This window comes from Hyperoodon ampullatus (genome assembly GCF_949752795.1).
Source record: "Hyperoodon ampullatus genome assembly, chromosome: 1".
Taxonomy (NCBI): domain Eukaryota; kingdom Metazoa; phylum Chordata; class Mammalia; order Artiodactyla; family Ziphiidae; genus Hyperoodon; species Hyperoodon ampullatus.
Window position 1 is genome coordinate 4,654,301 of NC_136914.1, and position 16,325 is coordinate 4,670,625.

Genomic DNA, 16,325 nt, shown 5'->3' on the forward strand with positions numbered 1-16,325 from the left:
GCTAAATAACAGAACTGTGAAGGCATTGCTACTAAATCTACCAATGTGAGCCTTTGAAATGATTTAGATTCTACATCGGTACAATAAGTAAAATGGAATACTATCTTTTTCCCATGATGTGTTGGTTAAGTTGAAATAGTATAGGGGGTATATGTTTACTGCCACTTGGAAGAACGTGTGATTTCAAGGGCTTAAAATCTGCTCTGGTACTTGAAAACAGAAGTGCTTATTTGTTAACTCTAAAAGCCATAGTAGTGTACCAATGAAAGTATTTTCTTGACAATACTAAATAAAATGTAGAGTGTGTGAAGATAAGTGCCAAAGCATCTCAACTGCATATAGCACATGATGAAATATCCTAGAAGCCAAGGTTGAGTAAGTGTTGATGAGTCTGTTTGTTTATTTGTCATTTAGATAAAAGAGCTGCTAAAACTGACACAAAATAGCTCCTGCACCCCCTAACAGTGGCAACATTACTTAAATGACAGGGGCTATTCTTTTACTTTCTTCTCTTTGGAGGTGGGGGAGGAAGGCAGGTGTAGAGAGGCAGAAAATAAAATTCATTGGCTTCTTTAAAAAGTTTCAACAACACACGGATTAAAGGCTTTTGTTTGGATTTGTAGATGTGGATATACAAATATAAAAGTTAAGAGGCAAGTAAAGCAATAAACTTTGGTGACAATGTTTATGTTTTGTGTTCACTTGTTTTTTTCAGCATCTTTATTGGAATATAATTGCTTTACAATGGTGTGTTCGTTTCTGCTGTATAACAAAGTGAATCAGCTATACATATCCATACATCCCCATATCTCCTCCCTCTTGAATCTCCCTCCCACCCTCCCTATCCCACCCCCCTAGGTGGACACAAAGCACGCAGCTGATCTCCCTGTGCTATGCGGCTGCTTCCCACTAGCTATCTATTTTACATTTGGAAGTGTATATATATCAATGCCACTCTCTCACTTCATCCCAGCTTACCCTTCCTGCTCCCTGTGTCCTCAAGTCCATTCTCTATGTCTGCATCTTTATTCCCGCCTAACCCTAGGTTCTTCAGAACCTTTTGTTTTTGAAGATTCCATATATATGTGTTAGCATATGGTATTTGTTTTTCGCTTTCTGAATTACTTCACTCTGTATAAGTGTCTCTAGGTCCATCCACCATGCTACAAATAACTCAGTTTCATTTCTTTATATGGCTGAGTAATATTCCATTGTATATATGTGCCACATCTTCTTGATCCATTCCTCTGTCGATGGACACTTAGGTTGCTTCCATGTCCTGGCTATTGTAAACAGAGCTGCAGTGAACATTGTGGTACACGACTCTTTTTGAATTATGGTTTTCTCAGGGTATATGCCCCGTAGTGGGATTGCTAGGTCGTACGGTAGTTCTATTTTTAGTTTTTTAAGGAACCTCCATACTGTTCTCCATAGTGGCTGTGTCAATTTACATTCCCACCAACAGTACAAGAGGGTTCCCTTTTCTCCACACCCTCTCCAGCATTTATTGTTTGTAGATTTTTTAATGATGGCCATTCTGACCAGTGTAAGTTGATACCTCATAGTTTTGACTTGCATTTCTCTAATGATTAGTGATGTTGAGCGTCCTTTCATGTGTTTGTTGGCAATCGGTATATCTTCTTTGGAGAAATGTCTATTTAGGTTTTCTGCACATTTTTGGATTTGGTTGTTTGTTTTTTTAATATTGAGCTGCATGAGCTGCTTGTATATTTTGGAGATTACTCTTCTGTCAGTTGCTTCATTTGCAAATATTTTCTCACATTTGAGGGTTGTCTTTTCATCTTCTTTATGGCTTCATTGCTGTGCAAAAGCTTTTAAGTTTCATTAGGACCCATTTGTTTGTATTTTTCTTTTTATTTCCATTTCTCTATGAGGTGAGTCAAAAAGGATCTTGCTGTGATTTATGTCATGGAATGTTCTGCCTAGGTTTTCCGCTCAGAGTTTTACAGTGTCTGGCCTTACATTTAAGTCTTTAATCCATCTTGAGCTAATTTTTGTGTATGCTGTTAGGGAGTGTTCTAATTTCATTCTTTTACATGTAGCTGCCAGTTTTCCAAGCACAACTTATTGAAGAGGCTCTCTTTTCTCCATTGTGTATTCTTGCATCCTTTATCAAAGATAAGGTGACCATATGTGCATGGATTTATCTCTGGGCTTTCTGTCCTGTTCCATTGATTTGTATTTCTGTTTTTGTGCCAGTACCATACTGTCTTGATTACTGTAGCTTTGTATTATAGTCTGAAGTCAGGGAGCCTGATTCCTCCTGCTCCGTTTTTCTTTCTCAAGATTGCTTTGGCTACTCGGAGTCTTTTGTGTTTCCATACAAATTGTGAATTTTTTTTCTCTAGTTCTGTGAAAAATTACATTGGTAGTTTGATAGGGAGTGTACTGAATCTGTAGATTGCTTTGGGTAATATAGTCATTTTCAAAATCTTGATTCTTCCAATCCAAGAACATGGTATATCTCTCCATCTGTTTGTATCATCTTTAATTTCTTTCATCAGTGTCTTATAGTTTTCTGCATACAGGTCTTTTGTCTCCTTAGGTAGGTTTGTTCCTAGGTCTTTTATTCATTTTGTTGCCATGGTAAATGGGAGTGTTTCCTTAATTTCTCTTTCAGATTTTTCATCATTAGTGTATAGGAATGCAAGAGATTTATGTGCATTAATTTTGTATCCTGCTACTTTACCAAATTCATTGATTAGCTCTAGTGGTTTTCTGGTAGCATCTTTAGGATTCCCCACGTATAGTATCATGTCATCTGCAAACAGTGACAGCTTTACTCCTTCTTTTCTGATTTGGATTCCTTTTATTTCTTTTTCTTCTCTGATTGCTGTGGCTAACACTTCCAAAACTATGTTGAATAATAGTGGTGAGAGTGGGCAACCTTGTCGTGTTCCTGATCTTAGTGAAAATGCTTTCAGTTTTTCACCATTGAGAACGATGTTGGCTGTGGGTTTGTCATATATGGGCTTTATTATGTTGAGGTAAGTCCCTCTATGCCTACTTTGTGGAGGGTTTTTATCATGGGTGGGTATTGAATGGGTGTTGAATTTTTGTCAAAAGCTTTTACTGCATCTGTTGTGATGATCCTTCAATATTGGTTTTTCTCCTTCAGTTTATTAATATGGTTTATCACATTGATTGATTTGCATATATTCAAGAATCCTTGCATTCCTGGGATAAACCCCACTTGATCATGGTGTATGATCCGTTTAATGTGTTGTTGAATTCTGTTTGCTAGTATTTTGTTGAGGATTGTTGCATCTATAATCATCAGTGTTATACGCCTGTAGTTTTCTTTTTTTGTGGCATCTTTGTCTGGTTTTGGTATCAGGGTGATGGTGGCCTTGTAGATGAGTTTGGGAGTGTTCCTCCCTCTGCTATATTTTGGAAGAGTTTGAGAAGGATAGGTGTAAGGTCTTCTCTAGGTGTTTGAAAGAATTCGCCTGTGAAGCCATCTGGTCCTGCGCTTTTGTTTCTTGCAAGATTTTTAATCACAGTTTCAATTTCAGTGCTTGTGACTGGTTTGTTTATATTTTCTATTTCTTCCTGGTTCAGTCTTGGAAGGTTGTGCTTTTCTAAGAATTCATCCATTTCTTCCAGGTTGTCCATTTTATTGGCATAGAGTTGCTTTTAGGAATCTCTCATGATCTTTATATTTCTGCAGTGGTAGTTGTTACTTCTCCTTTTTCATTTCTAATCCTATTGATTTGAGTCTTCTCCCTCTTTTTCTTGATGAGTCTGGCTAATGATTTATCAATTTTGTTTATCTCTCAAAGAACCAACATTTAGTTTTATTGATCTCTGTTATCGTTTCCTTCATTTCTTTTTCATTTATTTCTGATCTGGTCTTTATGATTTCTTTCCTTCTGCTAACTTTGGGGGTTTTTGTTGTTCTTTCTCTAATTGCTTTAGGTGTAAGATTAGGTTGTTTATTTGAGATGTTTCTTGTTTCTTGAGGTAGGATTGTATTGCTATAAACTTCACACTTAGAACTGCTTTTGCTGCATCCCATAGGTTTGGGGTCATCATGTTTTTATTGTCATTTGTTTCTAGGTATTTTTTTATTTCATCTTTGATTCCTTCAGTGATCTCTTTTTGGATGGAATGTTCCATAAATATCAATTAAGTCCATCTTGCTTCATGTATCATTTAAAGCTTGTGTTTCCTTATTTATTTTCATTTTGGATGATCTGTCCATCAGTGAAAGTGGGGTGTTCAAGTACCCTACTATGATTGTGTTACTGTCGATTTCCCCTTTTATGGCTGTTAGCATTTGTCTTATGTATTGAGGTGCTTTATGTTGGGTGCATAAATATTTACAATTGTTATATCTTCTTCTTGGATTGATCCCTTGATCATTATGTAGTGTCCTTTTTTGTCTCTTGTAACAGTCTTTATTTTAAAGTCGATTTTGTCTGATATGAGAATTGCTACTCCAGCTTTCTTTTGATTTCCATTTGCATGGAATATCTTTTTCCATCCCCTCACTTTCAGTCTGTATGTGTCCCTAGGTCTGAAGTGGGTCTCTTGTAGACAGCCTATGTATGAGTCTTGTTTTTGTATCCACTAAGGCAGTCTATGTCTTGGTGGGAACATTTAATCTATTTACATTTAAGGTAGTTATTGATATGTATGTTCCTATTACCATTTTCTTCATTGTTTTGGGTTTGTTATTGTAAGTCTTTTCCTTCTCTTGTGTTTCCTCACTAGGGAAGTTCCTTTAGCATTTGTTGTAAAGCTGGTTTGGTGGTGCAGAATTCTCTTAGCTTTTGCTTGTCTGTAAAGGTTTTAATTTCTCTATTGAATCTGAATGAGATCCTTGCTGGGTAGAGTAATCTTGGTTGTAGGTTTTTCTCCTTCATCACTTTAAATGTGTCCTGCCACTCCCTCTGGCTTGCAGAGTTTCTGCTGAAAGGTCAGCTGTTAACCTTATGAGGTTTCCCTTGTATGTTAATTGTTGTTTTTCCCTTGCTGCTTTTAATATTTTTTTCTTTGTATTTAATTTTTGATAGTTTGATTAATATGTGTATTGGTGTGTTTTTCCTTGGATTTATCCTGTATGGGACTCTCTGCGCTTCCTGGACTTGATTGATTATTTCCCTTTCCCATATTAGGGAAGCTTTCAACTATCATCTCTTCAAATAATTTCTTAGCCCGTTTTTTTGTTTCTCTTCTTCTTCTCTGACCCCTTTAATTCGAATGTTGGTGCGCTTAATATTGGTCCAGAAGTCTTTGGGATAGTCCTCAATTCTTTTCATTCTTTTTTCTTTATTCTGCTCTGCAGTAGTTATTTCCACTATTTTTTCTTCCAGGTCAGTTATCTGTTCTTCTTTTTTTTTTTTTTTTTTTTGTGGTACGCAGGCCTCTCACTGTTGTGGCCTCTCCCATTGCGGAGCATAGGTTCTGGATGCGCAGGCTCAGCAGCCATGGCTCACTGGCCCAGCCGCTTTGCGGCATGTGGGATCTTCCCGGACCAGGGCACGAACCCGTGTCCCCTGCATCGGCAGGCGGACTCTCAACCACTGCGCCACCAGGGAAGCCCAGTTATCTGTTCTTCTGCCTCAGTTATTCTGCTATTGATTCCTTCTAGAGAATTTTTTATTTCATTTATTGTGTTGTTCATTATTGTTTGTTTGCTCTTTAGTTTTTCTAGTTCCTTGTTAAATGTTTCTTGTATTTTCTCCATTCTATTTCCAGGATTTTGGATCATCTTTACTATCATTACTCTGAATTCTTTTTCAGGTAGACTGCCTATTTCCTCTTCATTTGCTTGGTCTGGTGGTATTTTATCTTGCTTCTTCATCTGCTGTGTGTTTCTCTGTTTTCTCATTTTGCTTAACTTACTGTGTTTGGAGTCTCCTTATTGCAGGCTGCAGGTTAGTAGTTCCCGTTGTTTTTGGTGTCTACCCCCAGTGGCTAAGATTGGTTCAGTCGGTTGTGTAGGCTTCCTGGTGGAGGTGATTAGTTCCTGTGTTCTGGTGGATGAGGCTGGATCTTGTCTTTGTGTTGGGCAGGACCGCTTCCGGTGGTGTGTCTTGGGGTGTCTGTGACCTTATTATGATTTTAGGCAACCTCTCTGCTAATAGGTGGGGTTGTGTTCCTGTCTTGCTAGTTGTATGGCATAGGGTGTCTAGCACTATAGCCTGCTGGTCGTTGAGTGAAGCTGGGTCTTAGTGTTAAGATGGAGATCTCTGGAAGAGCTTTTGCCAATTGATATTACATGGGGCTGGGAGGTCTCCGGTGGACCAATGTCCTGAAGTCGGCTCTCCCACCTCAGGGACTCAGGCCTGACACCTGGCCAGAGCACCAAGACCCTGTCAGCCACACAGCTCAGAAGAAAAGGGAGAAAGAAAAAGAAAGAAAGAAAGAAAATAAATTAATTAAATAAAATTATTAAAATAGAAAAAAATATTAAAAATAAGTAAATAATTAAAAATAAAGAGGGAAAGAATGAAGAGACCAACCAAACCAAAAAACAAATCCTCCAATGATAGCAAGTGTTAAAAACTATATTAAAAAAAAGGAAAGCATACAGTCAGAACCCTAGGACAGATGGCGGAAGCAAAGCTATACAGACAAAATCACACAAAGAAGCATACACATAATCACTCACAAAAAAAAGAAAAAGGAAAAAAAAGAAAAAATATATATATGAAAAATTAAAAAAGGAAGAGAGCAACCAAATCAATATAACAATCTACCAATGATAATAAGCTCTAAGTAGTAGACTTAGATAAACATAACAGCAGAAACAAATTAGATGCAGAAAGCAATCCCCAAGACTATAGTTGCTCCCAAAGTCCACCACCTCAATTTTGGGATGATTCGTTGTCTACTCAGGTATTCCACAGATGCAGGGTACATCAGCTTGATTGTGGAGATTTAATCTGCTGCTCCTGAGGCTGCTGGGAGAGATTTCCCTTTCTCTTCTTTGTTTGCACAGCTCCTGGGGTTCAGCTTTGGATTTGGCCCCGCCTCTGCGTGTAGGTCACCTGAAGGCATCTGTTCTTCGCTCAGACAGGACAGGGTTAAAGGAGCAGCTGATTTGGGGGCTCTGGCTCACTCAGGCTCAGGGGAGGGAGGGGTCCATTTTGCGGGGTGAGCCTGCAGTGGCATAGGCCGGTGTGTCGTTGCAACAGCCTGAGGTGCGCCGTGTGTTCTCCCAGGGAAGTTGTCCCTGGATCATTGGACCCTGGCAGTGGCGGGCTGCACAGGCTCCTGGGAGGGGAGGTGTGGATAGTGACCTGTGCTTGCAGCAGCCTTAGCATTTCATGCCCATCTCCGGGGTCCACCCTGATAGCCGTGCCTCGCGTCCATCTCTGTAGCTCGTTTAGGCGGTGCTCTGAATCCCCTCTCCTGGCGCACCCCGAAACAATGGTCTCTTGCCTCTTCGGCAGCTCCAGACTTTTTCCCGGACTCCCTCCCGGCTAGCTGTGGCACACTAGCCCCCTTCAGGCTGAGTTCTCGCCGCCAGCCCCACTCCTCTCCCTGGGATCCGACCTCGGAAGCCGGAGCCTCAGCTCCCAACCCCCACCCACCCCGGCGGGTGAGCAGACAAGCCTCTCGGGCTGGTGAGTGCTGGTCGGCACCGATTCTCTGTGCGGGAATCTGTCTGCTTTGCCCTCCGCACCCCTGTTGCTGCGCTCTCCTCCGCGACTCCAAAGCTTCCCCCCTGCCCACCCCCTGTCTCCACCAGTGAAGGGCCTTCCTAGTGTGTGGAAACCTTTCCTCCTTCACAGCTCCCTCCCACTGGTGCAGGTCCTGTCCCTATTCTTTTGTCTCTGTTTTTCCTTTTTTCTTTTGCCGTACCCAGGTACGTGGGGAGTTTCTTGCCTTTTGGGAGGTCTGAGGTCTTCTGTCAGCGTTCAGTAGGTGTTCTGTAGGAGTTGTTCCACATGTAGATGTATTTCTGATGCATTTGTGGGGAGGAAGGTGATCTCCGCGTCTTACTCTTCCGCCATCTTGAAGGCGCCCCTGTGTTCACTTTTTCAAAAGCTGTTTTTGCCAACCATTTTTCAGCATCCCCAAGACAAAATATTCATCTCTCTCCCCCTTTTGTGAAGCCTTCTGCTAAATTGATATCCATGCACATTACATAGGTGGGAATAAAAACATAAATAACATTTTTTCAGAAGAGCATTTAATCTAAACCTCCCATGAAAAGATTCCAGTGCCCTTGCAGATTCAGCACCAACACTTTCATCAATCCACACAACTGTAGTTATTCTAGGATTTACTAGTCAATTTAGTTAGGTGTGACTCTGAATCTTGGCTCTGCTATTGACTGGGGAACCAACCTTTAATAGTCATGTAACTTCTCCCAGACGCAATTTTTTCACCTGTAAATTGGGAATGCTAATAGTTTTGTATATTAAGGTGTTGTTGTAAATATAGTGAGATAATTTACTTAAGACTCTTAGACCCTTCACGTATAGCCAGTAAATAATTACATTGTCATCAGATAGAATAGCCTCTTTAATATGTTTATCATAGTTGTTTCCTGTAATCTTCCCAAAACAAATCATTATTCTCTAACCAGAAATGACCATCTTTTATGATGTCACATTTCCTGATAGTCCATTCTCTTTCATTGTCTGAATTTGAAGAGTTTTGCTTAATTTGTTCATGAATATCAAGTACCTTACACTTAATTAACATGATTCTTTCCTTTAACGTGACATTTTTATAACATCAGATTCATATAACATTGGGTTCAACCATATTGTTACCTTTTCCTTGTCCTCACTTTGTGATTGCTCTTTTTTGATATCTATAGGACTACCCTACTTCCAGAATAAAATAATGTATAACCTCTCTTGCCTGTATGTCCTCTTATATGTTGTAGGACAGGGTTTATGTGTAGTCCTGGAATTAAAGGATATTTCCAGTGTTCTAATCATACCAGGTGAAGATAACGTTGACAGATGGCTTTAGGCCAGTCATCGAGATCGTAAGCAAGATCCTAAAAGTAGTCATGCTCTTTTGCCTCCCCTTCATGAGCCCATTTTCACTTTTGACAGCTCTTCCCCACTCTGCTCTTCACCCACAAAATGTATGTTTATGATACACTATACTTTAGCATGTCCAATGGCCCCATTTCTGAGTCTATTGCTCCATAATGACCTTTTTCTTTTCCTCTGATCTCTCCTGCTTCTCATCCCCAGATGTTAAGGTTTAATGATTACCAAAGAAAGCTTTCACAGAAAGATGGAAAAAAATATCTTTTTAGACTTAGATTTTAAAAAGAGAAGGTTGTTAACTCAAGCAAATCTATACTTTGTAGAATTTCTGAGATTTATTGCCAATTCCCTACAACTTTCTTACTCTTAGTAATTGTAACCATGGTCCAGCAGTTTGGAACTTCACTTCTGAAAACTTGATATAAATTGGAACAGTTCACATATAAATCTCAAAAGGAAGAAGGAATTCTGGTGATGGTGATAATAACAATTACAACAACATTAATAGCAGCTATACTTATTGAGTATTTTGTGCCAGGAGCTCTTCTAAGCACTTTACATATATTATTAGTCTTTTAAATAAACCTGTTAAATAAATATCATATTTGAAAAATGGAAGTGTAAGAAAGCGGGAAATTGTTGAAATCTGGAAAAACATTTTGTAATACAACAGTTTATGGATAAAATGGCCCAAAGACTGGATTTGAGTACTGGATTTTTGTTTCCTAGATTTATGTTGATTTTGAGCTATGTTATTCAAGATACTTATTTTCTTCATTATTAAAATAGGGATATCTAGCTCACATTTATTGTGAGAATGCATAATAATGTTTTATAAAATACAAAGTGTAAGCTGGAGGTTATTAGATAACTTCAGGTAAGAAAATTTTTAAAAAGAAAGCAAAAACTTGGAATGTATGAACACTACAGTCTTTTTACAGCTTAACTTTTACTAGTAATCAGATGGAGTCTGTGTTGGGTGGTTGTAGGGGTCTTTGAATCCAATACCATTTGTTTTTAATTAATGTAGTACTAGATGATTGTAACTTGCTTGACATTTCATATGCTTTTCACAGTAAAATTTGGAGGCCCTTTGGACTTTTGAAAGATAGTTTTGTTTTTGGATATGTTTTTGAGATAGGGTAATGCAGTTTTGATGTCTACTGTGTACTATTAGGCTTCTGACAGATAATGCACAGTACTGCATGTACCATTATATGATTGTGATGCTTAATTACTTTCTTTCTTAATAGACAACATTAATTTCATCAGGCTTGTTTAATGGCTTTTTTTCTTAAGTATTCTTGATCAAATAAGCTGAAAAATAACAATAATTATTATTACTAATAACTTACTGCATTCCAGGCACTGAACTGGGCACTTTACATGCAGTATTTTTATATCTCTAATAATTAGCAAAATTACTTCTCAAAAAAGGTAACAAAAGATTTTTTTATTGTAATATTCTTAAAAACCTGATTTAGAAAGTTTTGCTTTGCATATCTTGTTCTGAAAGGTATCAGATGAGCATTTCAAACAGAATACTTACCAATCTACCACAGTTGTCAGTTTGGCTATTCGTGAGATTAATATATCCTATGTGTAGTTTTTGGGGGTTTTTTTTTTTTTTTTTTGCTATTTATACATTTTCAAGAGCTCTGGTGTTCTTTTTTCTTTAATTTGTCTTTTCCTATTTTAATCCAAGTTGTTATTTCCATTTTTTTAATGTAAATACTTGTGTTGGTAGTCCTGATACTCTAATTTGTAAATAATTCCATTTTATTTGAATCACTTTTTCATCTTGTTGTGATTAAGATTCTTTTATTATTTTGCAGATTAAAAAAATCTTATATAATTTTATTTGTTAGCTTTTTGTAGTGTTTAAAATTATTTTTCTATATCCTCAGCCTATTTATATTTACCTGGTTATGAACTTCAATTATACCTCTCTAATCAATACTTATTTTTTATTGATTTTTTCCAGGAAGTCATGACCATTTTAAATGACCAGTATTTTTGCTCTTCTTCCTTTAATCAATTTGCTGATTTTGAAAAATAATCTGTCAAGCTTTTACAGTTAAATTGTACAAAGAGCTTTCTGTAGGATGATAGTACTAGGCATCTTCCTGAATTGCCCTCCATTTGTTGCTCTTAATATACTGTATAAGTAAGAGGAACCGTCAGCATTTACTTTTAGTTCTTTTGCAGGGATGAATAAATACCTTGAAATGCTGATTTAGATAATGTTTCAAAAGTGCTATGATGCACTTTGGTGTATGACTGACTCTTGCTTAGTTAAATGTTTTGCAGCATTATAACATAGTTGGATTCAGCTCATCTTTTAAAGCAATTGTCAGAAAAATATGGGCTAGCATGGTAGAATGTATTAGCTCAATACATTGTCTCCATTTTATTATGAAGCTGCTGAGGAAGCTGTGATATACAGCACTGTCATTACAGATCTATTGTTAGGATGGTTCTACAGTCTTCTTTGCACTGCCATTAATTTATAGCAGTAAACAATATGTAGTCTTCCAACTGCAGCAAAGCAGAATCTTTTAATGAGGTGGATGTTATTACCACAATAAATCAGTGCTTTCGCGTAATGTATAATTCAATGTGTGTATTCCCACTGTAACTTCTCTGAGTAAGCTGATAGTGTATCATTGTCATTGCACAGCTCCACTAGTCTTTTTTTTTTAACCTTCTTTTATTTGGGGACTTCTTTTTTATATGCTTGCAAATAAATGTGCTATGTCTTGATAGCTGTCCTGTAGCAGGCTTCAGAAATCAACTGTAACAATCACAGCCGGAATCAATACTGTGGGTTCTACGTATATGCATCTCTGCACGATGCCATTTTTTTTCGGATGCTAGTGAAATCAATCCTAATTGGTTTTAGCATTATATTCAAGAAATGTGATTCTATAACTATTGATTTTGGGGGTGTACTCATTTGGAGAGTAATAAAAATAGGAGCACATAAAGTGAATACTTAATATGCTGCAGAACCATACAAAAGGAGCATTGATTTTGTTTTCACATAATTTGTCTTCCAGTGATTTTATTTCTTCTTTCTTTCCTTTTGCATGGCTCAGTCTTCAGGGACAACAGCTAAAATACATTTAAAGGCATTCCAAATTGGTTCTGTAACAAAGATTTCTTGGAGTCAGTTCCATTCTTAACTGGCATAAGTTTAGTAAATCAGATTTAACTCTTTTGTACAGAAACTAATGCTTTAAAAGATGGCATTTTAAATTGGTATATTGTGATACTGGTTTAAAATAATAATCAACTAAAGGTTTTTAAAATTTGCTTGTAAAGTTAAAAAAAAAAGGGGCTTAAAATAAAATGTTGATTAGAACCATCCTATTGAAAGAGAATGAAAGGTACTAGAGATAAATGGCAGTTTTGAAAAAATAATTAACAATTTTAAGAAATATAGCCAAAATGATCATTTAAAATACTGCTTAAAATTACTTTTTAACATGAAAAGCAACTTTAAAACTAGTTTAACATTGCTTCATTTTCCATAGAATATTTCTGAATGCATCTATTTTAAAACCAGTATTTTAAATTTCAGTTTAACATTTTTTGCATAAATGATCAGATATTTTCTTTCTCATATAAATGAGTGACTAACTGATAGGTTTTCATTAAAGAAAGTAATCTTACATTTTTTTTCAGGGAATTGGTACTTATATTTTAAATAAAGAGTAGAGATTTTCTAGGGATTAGAATGTTTTATGAGAATGAATTGTTACTTGTTTTTTAAGCCCTTAGACCCCTTTGAGAATCTTAGAATACTCTGTATGTCTTCCTGAAGAAAATGTACATGTGTATAATCACATGAAATTTTGCTTACTGTTTAATGGAGTTCATGAATTCCCTGAATAACAACAGCAGCAGCAACAATAATGATACCAGCCAGCATTTATTATGCTCTTATCTTATACCAACCAATATTCTGGGGGCTTAGAGGCTATTGTTTTATTCAAACTTTACCCCATTGCTAAAAGATAACCTTAAAAATAATAGCATTCATTGAATATTGTCAGGTATGGTTTGTCCCTCCATGTACTTACTCATTTTATTTTCCAAAACAACTTTCTGACTGGGTATTGTTATCACTCCAGTAAACCCAGGCTCTTCATCACTTCGCTATACTGCTTTAGGGACCTCTGCTGTAAAGTATTGTTGTACAAGCTCGTAATCTGTCTAATATTCTATTCATGTTACACATTTAAAAAAAAATTCATGCCGGCATGTTTTTATCTTCTAAATTTTGGGTTTACTCATACTATTAGAAATTTCTAGATTTACATTTAATCCCTTTTTCACACAATCTCCTTGCACTCCTTCTCCCCCACCCCGCCCCCCACCAAATTTTGTTGCATTGTCTTCTCAGAATCTATGATATGTTAATCCTTTAGCTTCAAGATTCTGTTTCTGGTTGTCGCTTCTAAAGAGGACTAAAGAGGATTTTATAGATGCTTTCCAAAGTATCATATAACTAATATTCACTTCATGTAATTATCTTCATGAAAATGCTTGTTATGGCCTGATTAAAGACCTTTATTCAACAGAAACTAGACTTATTGAGAAATGACAGGTTTCTCCATTCACATATATGTGTATATTTAATGTGCATTGAAAAATAAATTTATATTTCAATCCACTCTCTGACTGTAACACTGCTTTAATTTGAATAGTATGTATTTTTAATTCACTTTCACACTTGCTGATTAGATAACATTTGAAGAGAGAAAGAAATAAAGGACGATTGTATTTATGTGTTCTTGTTTTTTCTCCTCCCCGTTGGCAGCCAATAGGAGCTTTGAATCCAAAAAGAGCAGCATTCTTTGCAGAACGTTATGAATCCTGGGAAGACGATCAAGTTCCAAAGTTCCACTATGGCACTCATTACTCAACTGCAAGTTTTGTTCTTGCATGGTTGCTAAGAATAGTAAGTTCAATTTGAATAATAAACCATAAATAAGTAAATTCAATGTTGTGGAGAATATGCATTGATTAAAAATCATCAGCATCTTTTTTGAATGGTGAAATTTTTTTCAGTGATTGAGACTCTAACTATATAAGTATCTCTTTATCCCATTTGGTCTGTATTTTATAACATGTTACTGTAGAATGGCCATAAAAATGTTTCACCTGGAATTGGCATGGATTTTCTTCCTTCAATTTGCCTCTTCAAATCGTTGATATCTTACCAGACTCTAAATTGTAACATATGTTATTTTCAAATGTAGTCTATTAAAATAAGAACTAAATAAGATTCCCTTAACACAGGCATATATTCATATATTTTGGAAACTTCAGTTGCCCCAAATGGAATAAGGTGTGTTTGTAATTTACACCAAGACTGCTGTGTATTGATAACGTATTGGTTAAACAAGAGATGTTTCCGTAAAATTGAAAGGTGCTTCATCTACTAGAAAGTAATTTCTTTGGGAAAGCATTAGCAGCACATCATTAATTAAAGCTTGTTAGAGGGTACAGGCAGATATAAATCCTAGAGGTAATTTATAGTGCTTAGCTAATTTCAAGCAATTATCCACTAATATGTGTTTAAGTGTTCTTTAACTAAAAGGGGGCTTTTAAATCTTCCAAACATTTTTCTTTTCTTAATCATAAGTTAAATATTGAGCCATAACAATAGGAAAATTACGTATTGGACTGTTTCCCTGGACTGTGAAGCAAATGCAGTCTAATTTATGTCTGAATGTTATTAATAAATTGTTCTTGGAAAGGAAGAGAGTCTGAAAAATATTGAAGAGAGTCTGAAAAATACTAAATTTTGGAAATATTTCTTCTGAAACAAAAATAATGTAAGAATATTAATGTAATAATTTAGGTATAATTCCCAGTCTATGCCTAGTACGTATTAGTGGCTAATGTCTGTTGGTCACTAAGTACTTAGATATAAAGATTTATAAAAACCACATTTTTATGCATGAGGGAATATATGGCTTTTTTAAATGGCTTATTTTTTAGGAACCCTTCACAACTTCTTTCCTAAATTTACAAGGAGGGAAATTTGATCATGCAGATCGAACTTTTTCATCGATTTCCAGAGCTTGGCGAAACAGTCAGCGTGATACATCTGATATTAAGGTACAAAAATACTTCATTTTACAATTATTATTGCCAATGTGTTTCTTATTGAATGGATGTTGATAATTTCTCTCTTGCAATACAGCCCTATTTACTAAAGATGAGCCTCAAAGGATGAGGCCTTAATTAAGTGGCCAATAACCATTATATAAGATTTCTCTCTCTTCCTCTCTCTACCTCCTGTGTCTGTCTCTTTCTGTCTGTCTGTCTCGTCTCTCTCTCTTTAATTGTGGAACAGTTGTTTTCCTTCCTCGTTGGAATCCTTTTTAAAGGAAAAATATAGTAGTATGGATGTTAAGCAGCATGCTTAATGGAATTCCAAACTCAATGAATAAAATTAATATAGTCACAAAAATACTGTGAGAAAGATCTCAGATGTTAGTTTAATTCAACTTATTTCATTTTATTGATACTTTAGCAATCCCCTGTCTCTATTCTTAAGGTAATCATCTTTTACCTGCTGCTGGTTCTAAATGCCTACCTGACTCTGCTTGTTATAGAATTGCTTTATTGTTGAGGGGAAATGAGTTCTTCTATCTATATGTATGTTCAGTAGATCAAAAACTTTGCACAATAACCGATATAATACTTTTGCTCCTGCCCTCAAAACTACTGTATTTTAGTTTTGTGACATAGTGTCTCTTTCTTTACTGTTTAGATGTTGTTGAGTAAAACAAGATATGCCTGTGGTTGTGTCCTTAGGTGTCGTAAAGAGCTATGTCTTACACATAAATAATTATACTATATGGGATAAAATGATAAGTAACATATGAGAAATATTTGGGCTTGAAAGAGGAAAAGTTACATTACTAATGTTTATGTTACTATAGAGTACTTTAAAAATTAATTAAAATTATAATTGTATCTTACTTTTAGTCATGATACATCACAGTCTATAAAAAGTGTTCACATACTTTATCTTACTGAAGAGTATAACATTGCTTATATCCAAGATATTTTATTGAAGATTCCATCATATGCAGAAATAATCTCTTTTTAAAATTTTTTTTGGGGGTGGGCAGGAGCTGTGTCGGGTCTTAGTTACGGCATGCAGGATCTTTCATTGCAACGTGCAGGTTCTTCGTTGCATTGTATAGGCTTCTCTCTAGTTGTGGCGTGTGGGCTCCAGAGCGCACGGGCTCAGGAGCTGCAGCACGTGGGCTTAGTTGCTCCGTGGCATGTGGGATCTTAGTCCCCAACCAGGGA

At 36.3% G+C, this 16,325-nt stretch overlaps 1 protein-coding gene across 4 annotated transcripts in view; it reads left to right on the forward strand.

Moving 5' to 3' along the window:
• The window catches only part of LRBA (LPS responsive beige-like anchor protein), a gene marked incomplete at both ends in the record, with an annotated part of 768,451 nt that overhangs the window by 582,406 nt on the left and 169,720 nt on the right, over window positions 1–16,325 (forward strand). For all 4 annotated transcript variants that reach the window (XM_079699415.1, XM_079699414.1, XM_079699417.1 and 1 more), the window contains 2 exons: window positions 13,813–13,953; window positions 15,000–15,119. In XM_079699415.1, the coding sequence (XP_079555541.1) occupies window positions 13,813–13,953; window positions 15,000–15,119 (261 nt within the window). The remainder of the gene's footprint in view (window positions 1–13,812; window positions 13,954–14,999; window positions 15,120–16,325) is intronic.